We start from the raw sequence: 14643 nt of genomic DNA on the forward strand, positions 1-14643 counted from the left end.
TTACTCATGTTCTGATGCAGATCTAAGAATAACCAGCAGGAGGCATCAAATTCTCTGATAATGACAGAAGTTTTGTGGTTTATTCTTTAGAATTTCAGTAGTATTTCCAATACACAAGAACAGTATGTTAAACCCTTCCACCTTATCAGGGACTGCACATTGCATACCATTCACTAAACAGAACAAGATGTTTTCCATGCCAGGTGGACTAGACTATTGGACTACAGGGTAAACAGAAGGACAGGATGTGACTCAGCACTGTCACCAGGATTGGGAGGCTCCATAGGAGAATGAAAGGGTGGCAGTGAAAGGAGGGGGAGGGAGGGTGAGAGTAGAGAGATTGGAAACACTGCTGTGGTTGGCAGTGTTAGAGATGGAAGGGTGAGAGGGAGGAAGAATGACATTGGAAGAGGGGGAGGAAGAGAGGAGAGTGTTTGAAGAGCAGATGGGTGAACAGGCGTCACTCGTGTCCCTGACAGATATGCAGGCAGGAGTCACAACAAGGCTGTGGAATTACTGTGATGGAATGCGCACACACACACACACACACACACACACACACACACACACACACACACACACACACACACACACACAGTTGAAGTCAGAAGTTTACATACACTTAGGTTGGAGTCAATAAAACTAGTTTTTCAACCACTCCACAAATTTCTTGTTAACAAACTATAGTTTTGGCAAGTCTGTTAGGACATCTACTTTGTACATGACACAAGTAATTCTTCCAAAAACTGTTTACAGACAGATTATTTCACTTATAATGATAGGCTAACTGACATCATTTGAGTCAATTGGAGGTGTACCTGTGGTTGTATTTCAATGCCTACCTTCAAACTCAGTGCCTCTTTGCTTGACATCATGGGAAAATGTAAAGAAATCAGCCAAGACCTCAGAAAAAAATCGTAGACCTACACAAGTCTGGATCATCCTTGGGAGCAATTTCCAAACACTTGAAGGGACCACGTTCATCTGTACAAACGATAGTATGCAAGTATAAACACCATGGGACCACGCAGCCGTCATACCGCTCAGGAAGGAGACGCGTTCCGCCTCCTAGAGATTAACGTACTTTGGTGCGAAAAGTGCAAATCGATCCCAGAACAACAGCAAAGGACCTTGTGAAGATGCTGGAGGAAACAGGTACAAAAGTATCTATAGCCACAGTAAAACGAGTCCTATATCGCCAAAACCTGAAAGGCCGCTCAGCAAGGAAGACGCCACTGCTCCAAAACCGCCATAAAAAAAGCCAGACTACTGTTTGCAACTGTTTGGCCATAATGACCATCGTTATGTTTGGAGGACAAAGGGGGATGCTTGCAAGCCGAAGAACACCATCCCAACCGTGAAGAACGGGGGTGGCAGCATCATGTTGTGGGGTTGCTTTGCTGCAGGAGGGACTGGTGCACTTCACAAAATAGATGGCATCATGAGGATGGAACATTATGTGGATATTGAAGAAACATCTCAAGACATCAGTCAGAAAGTTAAAGTTTGGTCGCAAATGGGTCTTCCAAATGGACAATGACCCCAAGCATACTTCCAAAGTTGTGGCAAAATGGCTTAAGGACAACAAATTCAAGGTATTGGAGTGGCCATCACAAAGCCCTGACCTCAATCTCATAGAAGATTTGTGGGCAGAACTGAAAAAGCGTGTGCGAGCAAGGAGGCCTACAAACCTGACTCAGTTACAGCAGCAGGAGGAATGGGCCAAAAATCACCCAAATTATTATGGGAAGCTTGTGGAAGGCTAATCGTAACATTTGACCCAAGTTAAACAATTTAAAGGCACTGCTACCAAATACTTCTTGAGTGTATGTAAACTTCTGGGCCACTGGGAATGTGATGAAAGAAATGAAAGCTGAAATAAATCATTCTCTCTACTATTATTCTGACATTTCACATTCTTAAAATAAAGTGATGATCCTAACTGACCTTGACAGGGAATTTGTACTAAGATTAAATGTCAAAAATTGTGAAAAACTGAGTTTAAATGTATTTGGCTAAGGTGTATGTAAACTTCCGACTTCAACTGTATGTATGTATGTATGTATATATACGTACACACACAAACACACACCCTAATAGAAAACACACAGCAGGATAGAGCAAATACACAGCGTGAGCAGAGCCCCATGGGCAGGGAACAGCTGGGTGCCCACTCCAGCAAACTTAACCCTCTCCCTCCCTGGGGATGCAGCGAGGCACAGAGGGACCCAACCATGGATGACCTAGAGAACAGAGACACAGGATGGAGAGAGAGAGAGAGAGCAGCTCTGAGACTTGTCACTTTGTGTGCTGATATGAAGGGAAGTGACTGAAACACGCAAAAACACACACACAGAATAGGAACAGAGTGCTACCCATAGAATGAGATATTGCCATTCTTCAGCACTGAAGGCCAACTCTTTCATTAGTGGCATAAAGACTGCTGGAGAGAGGCACAAACGCACGTACATACATATACTGAACAAAAATATAAAACGCAACGTCAAAGACTTGACTGAGTTACAGTTCATACAAGGAAATAAGTCAATTGAAATAAATTAGGCCCTAATCTATGAATTTCACATGACTGGGAATACAGATATGGGGCGTGGATCAGAAAACCAGTCAGTGTCTGGTGTGACCACCATTTGCCTCATGCAGCACGACACATCTCCTTCACATAGAGGTGATCAGGCTGTTGATTGTGGCCTGTGGAATGTTGTTAACCTCTTGACGCTAGGGGTCAGATTATTTTTTTTAAAATAATTTTTTATATAACGTTACCAAGGTAAACGGACTATTTCTCAGGTCCAGATCGTAGAATATGCATATAATTTACAGATTAGGATAGAAAACACTCCAACGTTTCCAAAACTGTCAAAATATTGTCTGTGAGTATAACAAAACTGATTCTGCAGGCGAAAACCTGAGAAAATCTAACCCAGAAGTGTTTTTTTTTTTTAAATCTGTGTTTCCTGGCCCGTCTTTCTTCCATTTAAAGGGGTATCAACCAGATTCCTTTTCCAATGGCTTCCTCAGGCTGTGACCAGGCTTTAGACATAGTTTCAGGCTTTTATTTTGAAAAATGAGTGAGATTTTTCGAAAGTAGTCAGGTGTCCTCAGATTAGTTCCTGCGCGCGAGAGGGTAGCTCTCCATTTTCTTTTTCTCTCTTATTGAGTAGGTTACGGTTCGGTTGAAATATTATCGATTTTGTTTGTTAAAAACAACCTGAGGATTGATTATAAAAAACATTTGACATGTTTCTACGACCATTACGGATACTTTTTGGAATTTTCATCGAACGGAACGAGGCTTTGTTTTTCTGAACATAACGCGCAACCCAAATGGCGTTTTTTTGTTATAAAAGTAATATTTATCGAACAAAAATAACATTTGTTGTGTAACTGGGAGTCTCATGAGTGCAAACATCCGAAGATTATCAAAAGGTAAGCGATTAACTTTATTGCTTTTCTGACTTTCGTGACCATGCTAATTTGGGGCTAGCTGTTCTAGCATTGATTGATACACTCACAAAAGCTTGGATTTCTTTCTCTGTAAAGCATATTTTCAAAATCTGACACGATAGGTGGATTAACAACAAGCTAAGCTGTGTTTTGGTACATTTCACTTGTGATTGCATGATTATGAATATTTGTAGTAATATTTTGCGCCCTGCAATTCAGCAGTTGTTTAGGAAAATGATCCCGTAAAAGGGATCCGTAGCGCAGAGAAGTTAAACATGTGAACAGCACTTTACATGTTGCGTTTATATTTTGGTTGAGTGTACATATGCATACGCACATTCCCGGGCACCGATGAAATGGACTTCGATTACTGCATCCCGCCGCAGATCTCTGATTCAGAGGGGTTGAGTTAAATGTGGAAGACACATTGATCACATTCAGTTGTGCAACAGATTAGGTATACCCTTTCACATTCAAACACGTTTTTCGAATAAAACCGTCAAAAGAATTGCGTGTCACTGCACAGAGTGTATATTTTTGGTGATTTTAATATTCATATGGAAAATTCCACAGACCCACTCCAAAAGGCTTTTGGAGCCATCATCGACTCAGTGGGTTTTGTCCAACATGTCTCTGGACCTACTCACTGCCACAGTCATACTCTGGACCTAGTTTTGTCCCATGGAATAAATGTTGTGGATCTTAATGTTTTTCCTCATAATCCTGGACTATCGGACCACCATTTTATTACGTTTGCAATCGCAACAAATAATCTGCTCAGACCCCAACCAAGGAGCATCAAAAGTCGTGCTATAAATTCTCAGACAACACAAAGATTTCTTGATGCCCTTCCAGACTCCTTCTGCCTACCCAAGGACGTCAGAGGACAAAAATCAGTTAACCACCTGAGGAACTCAATTTAACCTTGCGCAATACCCTAGATGCAGTTGCACCCCTAAAAACTAAAAACATTTGTCATAAGAAACTAGCTCCCTGGTATACAGAAAATACCCGAGCTCTGAAGCAAGCTTCCAGAAAATTGGAACGGAAATGGCGCCACACCAAACTGGAAGTCTTCCGACTAGCTTGGAAAGACAGTACAGTGCAGTATCGATCATCCTACTTTTCCAATTTAATTGAGGAAAATAAGAACAATCCCAAATTTATTTTTGATACTGTTGCAAAGCTAACTAAAAAGCAGCATTCCCCAAGTGAGGATGGCTTTCACTTCAGCAGTAATAAATTCATGAACGTCTTTGAGGAAAAGATCATGATCATTAGAAAGCAAATTACGGACTCCTCTTTAAATCTGCGTATTCCTCCAAAGCTTAGCTGTCCTGAGTCTGCACAACTCTGCCAGGACCTAGGATCAAGAGAGACACTTAAGTGTTTTAGTACTATATCTCTTGACACAATGATGCAAATAATCATGGCCTCTAAACCTTCAAGCTGCATACTGGATCCTATTCCAACTAAACTACTGAAAGAGCTGCTTCATGTGCTTGGCCCTCCTATGTTGAACATAATAAACGGCTCTCTATCCAAAGGATGTGTACCAAACTCACTAAAAGTGGCAGTAATAAAGCCTCTCTTGAAAAAGCCAAACCTTGACCCAGGAAATATAAAAAACTATCGGCCTATATCGAATCTTCCATTCCTCTCAAAAACTTTAGAAAAAGCTGTTGCGCAGCAACTGCCTTCCTGAAGACAAACAATGTATACGAAATGCTTCAGTCTGGTTTTAGACCCCATCATAGCACTGAGACTGCACTTGTGAAGGCGGTAAATTACCTTTTAATGGCGTCAGACCGAGGCTCTGCAACTGTCCTCGTGCTACTAGACCTTAGTGCTGCCTTTGATACCATCGATCACCACATTCTTTTGGAGAGACTGGAAACCCAAATTGGTCTACACGGACAAGTTCTGGCCTGGTTTAGATCTTATCTGTCGGAAAGATATCAGTTTGTCTCTGTGAATGGTTTGTCCTCTGACAAATCAACTGTACATTTCGGTGTTCCTCAAGGTTCCGTTTTAGGACCACTATTGTTTTCACTATATATTTTACCTCTTGGGGATGTCATTCGAAAACATAATGTTAACTTTCACTGCTATGCGGATGACACACAGCTGTACATTTCAATGAAACATGGTGAAGCCCCAAAATTGCCCTCGCTAGAAGCCTGTGTTTCAGACATAAGAAAGTGGATGGCTGAAAACGTTCTACTTTTAAACTCGGACAAAACAGATGCTTGTTCTAGGTCCCAAGAAACAAAGAGATATTCTGTTAAATCTGACAATTCATCTTGATGGTTGTAAAGTCGTCTCAAATAAAACTGTGAAGGACCTCGGCGTTACTCTGGACCCTGATCTCTCTTTTGACGAACATCAAGACTGTTTCAAGGACAGCTTTTTTCCATCTACGTAACATTGCAAAAATCAGAAATTTTCTGTCCAAAAATGATGCAGAAAAATTAATCCATGCTTTTGTTACTTCTAGGTTAGACTACTGCAATGCTCTACTTTCCGGCTACCCGGATAAAGCACTAAATAAACTTCAGTTAGTGCTAAATACGGCTGCTAGAATCCTGACTAGAACCAAGAAATTTGATCATATTACTCCAGTGCTAGCTTCCCTACACTGGCTTCCTGTTAAGGCAAGGGCTGATTTCAAAGTTTTACTGTTAACCTATAAAGCGTTACATGGGCTTGCTCCTACCTATCTTTCCGAGTTGGTCCTGCCGTACATACCTACACGTACGCTACAGTCACAAGACGCAGGCCTCCTAATTGTCTCTAGAATTTCTAAGCAAACAGCTGGAGGCAGGGCTTTCTCCTATAGATCTCCATTTTTATGGAATAGTCTGCCTACCCATGTGAGAGACGCAGACTCGGTCTCAACCTTTAAGTCTTTACTGAAGACTTATCTCTTCAGTAGGTCATATGATTGAGTGTAGTCTGGCCCAGGAGTGTGAAGGTGAACGGAAAGGCTCTGGAGCAACGAACCGCCCTTGCTGTCTCTGCCTGGCCGGTTCCCCTCTCTCCACTGGGATTCTCTGCCTCTAACCCTATTACAGGGGCTGAGTCACTGGCTTACTGGTGCTCTTTCATGCCGTCCCTAGGAGGGTCCGTCACTTGAGTGGGTTGAGTTACTGACGTGATCTTCCTGTCTGGGTTGGCGCCCCCCCTTGGTTTGTGCTGTGGTGGAGATCTTTGTGGGCTATACTCGGCCTTGTCTCAGGATGGTAAGTTGTTGGTTGAAGATATCCCTCTAGTGGTGTGGGGGCTGTGCTTTGGCAAAGTGGGTTATATCCTTCCTGTTTGGCCCTGTCCGGGGGTATCATCGGATGGGGCCACAGTGTCTCCTGACCCCTCCTGTCTCAGCCTCCAGTATTTATGCTGCAGTAGTTTATGTGTCGGGGGGCTAGGGTCAGTTGGATATATCTGGAGTACTTCTCCTGTATTATCCGGTGTCCTGTGTGAATTTAAGTATGCTCTCTCTAATTCTCTCCTTCTCTCTTTCTTTCTCTCTCTCGGAGGACCTGAGCCCTAGGACCATGCGTCAGGACTACCGGGCATGATGACTCCTTGCTGTCCCCAGTCCACCTGGCCTTGCTGCTGTTCCAGTTTCAACTGTTCTGCCTGCGGCTATGGAACCCTGACCTGTCTACCGGACGTGCTACCTGTCCCAGACCTGCTGTTTTCAACTCTCTAGAGACCGCAGGAGCGGTAGAGATACTCTTAATGATCGGCTATGAAAAGCCAACTGACATTTACTCCTGATTATTATTTGACCATGCTGGTCATTTATGAACATTTTGGCCATGTTCTGTTATAATCTCCACCCGGCACAGCCAGAAGAGGACTGGCCACCCCTCATAGCCTGGTTCCTCTCTAGGTTTCTTCCTAGGTTTTGGCCTTTCTAGGGAGTTTTTCCTAGCCGACGTGCTTCTACACCTGCATTGCTTGCTGTTTGGGGTTTTAGGCTGGGTTTCTGTACAGCACTTCGAGATATTAGCTGATGTACGAAGGGCTATATAAAATATACTTGATTTGATATGAACAATGAGCAAATATGACCATATGACACAGTAAAAATCTGTGGCATATGTCTCCTAGTGGTTTTATATGATTGAAAGGAGCCAAATGAAGAGGCGGGTGACTGCAGTGGGCTAACCTGAGATGTCCTGTTGTTGATGTTCTAAATGTCGCCCACTAAATGCAGCTCTGTGACCCTCCTGTCGGACTCTCTGCTTCCTGCTGTGACGGATGACACACACACACAAAATTAAACAACCAAAACCTTTGTGCCAGTCACTGATCTGATACAGAACAGCTGTGCAGTGGAGAGAGTTCTGTTAACAGGAGACATGATTTGGTCTAGTTCTACTACAGTACTGGTGTGACTAGCTCTGACCACTCCCTCTTCTCCTTACTCCTCCCATTTCTAGCCCTTTTCTGAGCCAACATGTCCCCCTTAATTTCAATCATTTCAGAGCACATGGACATCGTTTAAAGTTAATTTTATTGGTGTACTTTGACAATAACGATGGTAAAAAAAAAACATCATACAAATGTTCAATAAACAAAAGATAATGCAGCCAGATAGACAGACGTAAGGCTGACATCAAGTTTTTACAAGTGGCTTCAGATGGCTTCAATTCAAGGAGAAATAAAGTCCTTACAATCAGAGAAAGATATATTAGTAATATAGTCATGTATTTATTCATCTTTTAATTTGCCTTTATACAAAAACACATTTTGGGGGTGTATAATCTGGAGTTGGTAGCAGTTGGAACATGGTTTGGCTTCCTTGTCCCATTACTATAAGCATAATGGTGTTTTTGGCTGATGTAGTTCTCCCTATGCCCTACACCTACACCGTACCACTTTAGACTACTGAGATGACCCACATCATCTACTTCACCACAATGGGAACTATTCCAGAATGCTGATGGGTTCTAATGCTGATGGACTAACCCTTACATTATTCCTTATCTACAATGAGTTTGGAACCAACAATGTGAAAGTGATTATGTAGCGCTTGATGAGGATAAGCAGGTCCATGGCACCAGAAAGAACTCAGCGGAACCCCTTGTTCGTTAAGCATTTGTAGGGATTTAAGACCTTTAATTTCAATAACACTAGACACAATATTTACATAGTGAACATTTATCTTATATGCACCTTTTCCTTCAATTTAAATAGATTTGCTCATAAAAAAATGTAAGCGTGTGAAAACACTGAAATAAATGAAAGAGGTTTTTATTAAGGCTTGCCAGTCTGTCAGGGCGCCAGTGCTTATCTCTGAGACGACTAGCCTCCATGATTATCCAGTCTGCTACATGTACATCTAGACAGAATAATAACAGTGGCTAGTCATACCAGGGAGGAGCAGCGCTGGGCCCTTCATTTGGACTGGCACAGAATGGATCAGATCATGGCTCTGCTAGGTCAGAGAGGAGCCTGACAAGACCGGGGCGTTGCAGCACAGGGACACCCTGGCTGAGCTCACCAATCTAAACCCCATTGTCTTCCGGCAGATGGCGTTATTCTAACGGGACACGCCGTTAAGACAATCGTTGGGCTATCTGACGTAAGACCATGCCTAAACCAAGGTGTCCCCAGTCCTAATCCTCGAGAGCTGCAGCACTGTAAAGACCAACCAATGTCACTGACAGGACAGAGTATACTACAGTACATGTTTACTTGGTTTCCCAGGTCTAGGTCACTCACTGGTTCAAGGCAAAGAAACAGAACCAGAGGCTGCAGGCCTCGGGGTCTGGACTGGGGCTAACCTTGAAGGTCTGGGGTTAACCTAGAAGTGACAGACAGCAGGGGGATTCACACCCAGGCCTCAGGTTAGCACTACTGCTGGGTTATATTCCTCTCCTCCTCCAGCAGTAGTGGAAACCTTAGGGCTCGAATCAGAACACTCCAGCCTACAAACTCAGGCTCTCTGAGCAGAGCAGAGCTTGAAAACAAACAAACCTAAATATTTACAAACAAAAAACAACAACCTCTTGTAAATGACACCTGGGCCCCTGGCATTGACAGGCTCCACCATTTCAATCAAACACACTCGAAGAGAAAGACTTTAGAAAAACTAGCAGCTAATGTCAACAACTCTCCACTAAGCACCTCCAACGTGATTGGCTACAGTAGGTAAGTAAACACATGCTTCTAGTTGGGTGACATTAAAAAGAGGAAGGATGAACCAATAAGAGGGGTACTTCCTGTAGCTATCTACACACAGGATTGGTTCCCAGGCAGCACGTAGTGAGTGGCTCCCCCAATCGAAGGGCAAGCAGATCAGCACCATTGATTATCGATGAAGAAACAGAAGGTGCTTAGCAGGAGGAAGTGACTTTAATTAGGCGTCTTCCTCTTCCTGTGGTTGTCACACAAAATGGCCTACGTCTACAGTGCCGGTTCAGCTGATTAACAAACATATAAAATCCAAAATTAACCCCTAGATCCTAATCTCTATGCATGTGTGTAGATCCAAGTGGATTGGACAGGTAGAAGCAATATGGCAGACATTCCAACTAGCATTTAGAAAAAGGCATGGTGGAGCCGTTCCCATTTTGCTAATTGTATCAGATCTAAGTGCATAGAGTTTAGGGGCAGGGATTAATTTGGAACATCTTTCCACACAGGTTGAACTTCCAATCTCACACCAATTTCACAACCACAAGTTTCAGTGCTTCTAACACAGCCTGTCTCACAGCAAGTTTTCTACTGAATCATCATCACCACAATATCAACCACAACAAAATCAATCAATCACAAGAAGTCATCTTTAAAAGATTAAATAAATAAAAGGAGGTCCCGCCTCCGTCATATCATGTGAACAAAAAAAACGTTTTTCCCAAATGATAAATCTGAAGAAAGTCAATGTTTTGACAAGGCGATGTGTGTGAAATGAACTATCAGTATATTAAAGCTATGGAGACAGAGACATGGATGGGCCGGTGTGGTGGAATATAGGCCTTTGAACAGAGACAACAGTAGGACCACATTTGATGTTACTTCAGTACTGTGACAAAACAAATTCACTCAAACACTGCCACACACACACGCTAGCACATGCACTCTACACACACATACGTATGATGGGATTATAAATGTTCTACTGTAATAATGTTGTATGATGTACTGTTTTATTTTTGCCTTCATTTGTTTGGACCCAGGAAGAGTTGCCATAGCAGCAGCTAATGGGGATCCTTAAAAACTACAAATACAAAAATACACATATCTGCACACACGAGAAGACGAAGGGCTGGAATTGCTGGAGATATTTGGAGCGGTGAATGTACCTTAGTTTGTGAGGTCTCATGTAGCATACCACCCAAACACAAAAGCCAGTATTCAGACTTTTCCCACACACAGACATACACACTGGCTAAAGATTAACCACTTGCTAATGACTTCATCTGTGTCTGCAGTTACTTTCTGACCTTTGAGCAGTGCCTAAAGGCACCGTCATCATAGTCCAGCAGGATGGGGAGGGGGCTGGAAAGCATTGCCACGGTGTCTAACCAACGTCAGAATGACATTACACGAAGCGGCTGCAAACACAGTGCGGTGTCTCTTTAAATAGACATTAGTGAAAGTGCCTCTGCAGGCTCCATCGCAAATGACCCTATAGATTAATAAACATTTATGTTTAGGGTAAAGGGGATATAACAGGGTCTCTAGTTTTAGACTACCTCTCAAACATAATCCTATACAGTGTTACACATTATTTTGGAACACACAGGCCTATAGGGAAAAGGGTGTCAATTGGGAGACAGGCTTAAAGTGCATGACATGATGTGAACAGTGAACATTTCAGTTTAGGAGACTCACTAAACATGTGTCTGACATCAGATAATCCCTCAAAGCAGTGAAAACAGGATGCTGACAACCCCATGTGCATAGCTATCCCTCTCTCCCTCTCACACATACATAGCTATCCCTCTCTCCCTCTCACACATACATAGCTATCACTCTCTCTCTCACACATACATAGCTATCCCTCTCTCTCTCACACATACATAGCTATCCCTCCCTCTCTCACACATACATAGCTATCCCTCTCTCTCTCACACATACATAGCTATCCCTCCCTCTCTCACACATACATATCTATCCCTCTCTCTCTCACACATACATAGCTATCCCTCTCTCTCTCACACATACATAGCTATCCCTCTCTCTCTCACACATCCATAGCTATCCCTCCCTCTCTCACACATACATAGATATCCCTCTCCCTCTCACACATACATAGCTATCTCTCTCCCTCTCACACATACATAGCTATCCCTCTCCCTCTCACACATACATAGCTATCCCTCTCCCTCTCACACATACATAGCTATCCCTCTCCCTCTCACACATACATAGCTATCCCTCTCCCTCTCACACATACATAGCTATCCCTCCCTCTCTCACACATACATAGCTATCCCTCCCTCTCTCACACATACATAGCTATCCCTCCCTCTCTCACACATACATAGATATCCCTCTCCCTCTCACACATACATAGCTATCCCTCCCTCTCTCACACATACATAGATATCCCTCTCACACATACATAGCTATCCCTCCCTCTCACACATACATAGATATCCCTCTCCCTCTCACACATACATAGCTATCCCTCCCTCTCTCACACATACATAGCTATCCCTCTCTCTCTCACACATACATAGCTATCCCTCTCTCTCTCACACATACATAGCTATCCCTCTCTCACTCACACTGTACTGTCAAACACTTTCAATTTGCTAGGCTAGTATGTTTATTTAGCTAAAGGTGTGTCTACTGTGCAGTTTGCTGTGACCAGTCAGCCACTCTGCACACAAGTCAGTCTCAAGCTAATGTTATACCTTTGTCCACAGCCTCTCTCTCTCCCCCTCCATGTCCTACACAGAGCCAGCTGTGAGGACCTACTCTGTGCGTGTCTGTTGTTCACAGGTTTAATAAATCAATGAAAAATATTCATGTCAAATATTCAAGGTCAAAATAAAATCAAAGCCTAGGGACCGTGTCAGCAGATTTGTGTGTGTGTACAAACTAACTTCTTCAGCCACATACACAAACTACACTACTGTCCCCTCCACACCACAGCCCTATAGAGGGAACGTGTTCCTGTTTCTGTTATGGTTACAGTTGCCATCGTCTCCATGAGTGAATTAATGACTTACTGAACAAATGAATGAAAGAATGAATGCTAAAGGCCCAAAATGGTGTGGAAGGCAGGTGGAGACAGAAGAGTGGAGAAGCCCGGATGATAGAAACGATTGATGGATCACAGCACAAAACGAGTGCGGCTTTCTCCTTACACGTCACGAGGATTGATCAATCAACACCGTTCTGCATGTCTTCTTCTTTTGCTTAAAAAAACTGAATCAAAGTAAATGAACTAAAAAGTCCTAAGGAGTGCTGTGACTGGTGAGATATGGCTGACGTCCATAATGACTTCATTTCCCAGAGGGCTGTGCGGCCCGCTGCTTCCTGGTCAGTTATAGTCTGCTATAGGGGCTAGCTTCCTGCTCAGGCTGACTGATATGTTGGTGTAGAGAGGCCTCCGGGATAATAGGGGGGAGTACTGCAGGTTGTTGAGCCCATCCAGACTCTGTCTCTCCTTAGAGCGCCTTAGAAGAGTGTACCTGGGAGGACAGAAGAAAGACAGGGATCAGACAGAGGAGGATGAAGTCTGCCGGCCTCGAGCCTAGACGCTGGTCCAAGGTCAGTTTGGGTCCCAGAGAAGATGAAGTAGAAGAGACCAGAAGGAAGTCATGGTAGACTATTGGGAAATACCCCAGGTTTACGATGGCTCAATTTGACATGTTTGACCAACTGCTGACTTGTAAAAGATGTTAAGTATTTAGGAATGAAAGTAGAGAGGGTATGCTTGGAATGTAGCTCCCAAGCAAGTCACATGCAAAATCTTTGTAGGAGTGGAGAAATCCCTGAAAGCCACTAACTCGGACTCTTCATGTGACTGGCTCACATGGTCCGGGGCTACATTCCTCTCACAAACACCCTCTTTATCCAAATCCCCAAGTACCATCGGGGATGTGTGTTAGTGTACTAGAGAGTGGCGTGTGTGTGTGTGTGTGTGTGTGTGTGTGTGTGTGCGCGTGAGAGACTAACCTTCCCAGGAACTGCACCTCGCCACGGTGGTGGTGTGGGATTGACATGTAACGGCCCAACTCTCCATGCGGCCGACTGACCGTGTAGTTAGCATACTGCACCCTGTCAGACACACAGTAACACTAGAGTCACACACTCACAACGGCATGGTATAAACAATTCAAATACACAGCACAAACTGTACAGTACATACTGTAGTCAGTGATTGTGTAAAGCTTGGGGCGCAGTAGACACATCTGCTTCAGTGGGAGTGGACTCAGTCGTGTGTGTGTGTGGGGGGGGGGGGGGGGAGGGGATAATAATGCTGTATGGCAAAGACAAATGGAGGAAGAATGCCTGCTGTGTGTCCAACTAGCTCTCACAGTCTCACTACACAACAAATTTCTAAGTTGTCCCAAATGTCAAATTTAGAAGTTTAATGTTTTGGATAGGGTTAAACATTAAGTTTAGGCACTCATTCTGAATGGTTAGGGTAGGGGTTAAGGTTTGGAACAGGGATAGGGTTAAACATTAGGTTGAGGCACTCATTCTGAATGGTTAAGGTAGGGGTTAAGGTTTGGGATAGGGTTAAACATTAAGTTTAGGCACTCATTCTGAATGGTTAAGGTAAGGGTTAAGGTTTGGGATAGGGTTAAACATTAAGTTTAGGCACTCATTCTGAATGGTTAAGGTAGGGGTTAAGGTTTGGGACAGGGATAGGGTTAAACATTAAGTTTAGGCACTCATTCTGAATGGTTAAGGTAGGGGTTAAGGTTTGGGATAGGGTTAAACATTAAGTTTAGGCACTCATTCTGAATGGTTAAGGTAGGGGTTAAGGTTTGGGACAGGGATAGGGTTAAACATTAAGTTTAGGCACTCATTCTGAATGGTTAAGGTAGGGGTTAAGGTTTGGGACAGGGATAGGGTTAAACATTAAGTTTAGGCACTCATTCTGAATGGTTAAGGTAAGGGTTAAGGCAGTGGTATTCAAACTTTCTCTGGGGACCCACTTTTTCTCCCAAGAATTTATTGCGACCCCAACCCACCTCAAAT

The 14643-nt window shown here is 43.4% G+C and overlaps 1 protein-coding gene across 1 annotated transcript in view; it reads right to left on the reverse strand.

Annotated features, from left to right (window-relative positions):
• Nucleotides 1-7970: 7970 nt before the first annotated feature.
• Nucleotides 7971-14643, reverse strand: part of b4galt5 (UDP-Gal:betaGlcNAc beta 1,4- galactosyltransferase, polypeptide 5) — a 57725-nt gene continuing 51052 nt past the window's right edge. Inside the window, exons 8-9 of the mRNA XM_071348896.1 lie at nucleotides 13612-13713; nucleotides 7971-13124 (exon numbers count right to left, since the gene is read on the reverse strand). Of these exons, the coding sequence (XP_071204997.1) occupies nucleotides 12974-13124; nucleotides 13612-13713 (253 nt within the window). The 3' untranslated portion in view covers nucleotides 7971-12973. The remainder of the gene's footprint in view (nucleotides 13125-13611; nucleotides 13714-14643) is intronic.

This window comes from Salvelinus alpinus, chromosome 17, assembly GCF_045679555.1.
Source record: "Salvelinus alpinus chromosome 17, SLU_Salpinus.1, whole genome shotgun sequence".
Taxonomy (NCBI): domain Eukaryota; kingdom Metazoa; phylum Chordata; class Actinopteri; order Salmoniformes; family Salmonidae; genus Salvelinus; species Salvelinus alpinus.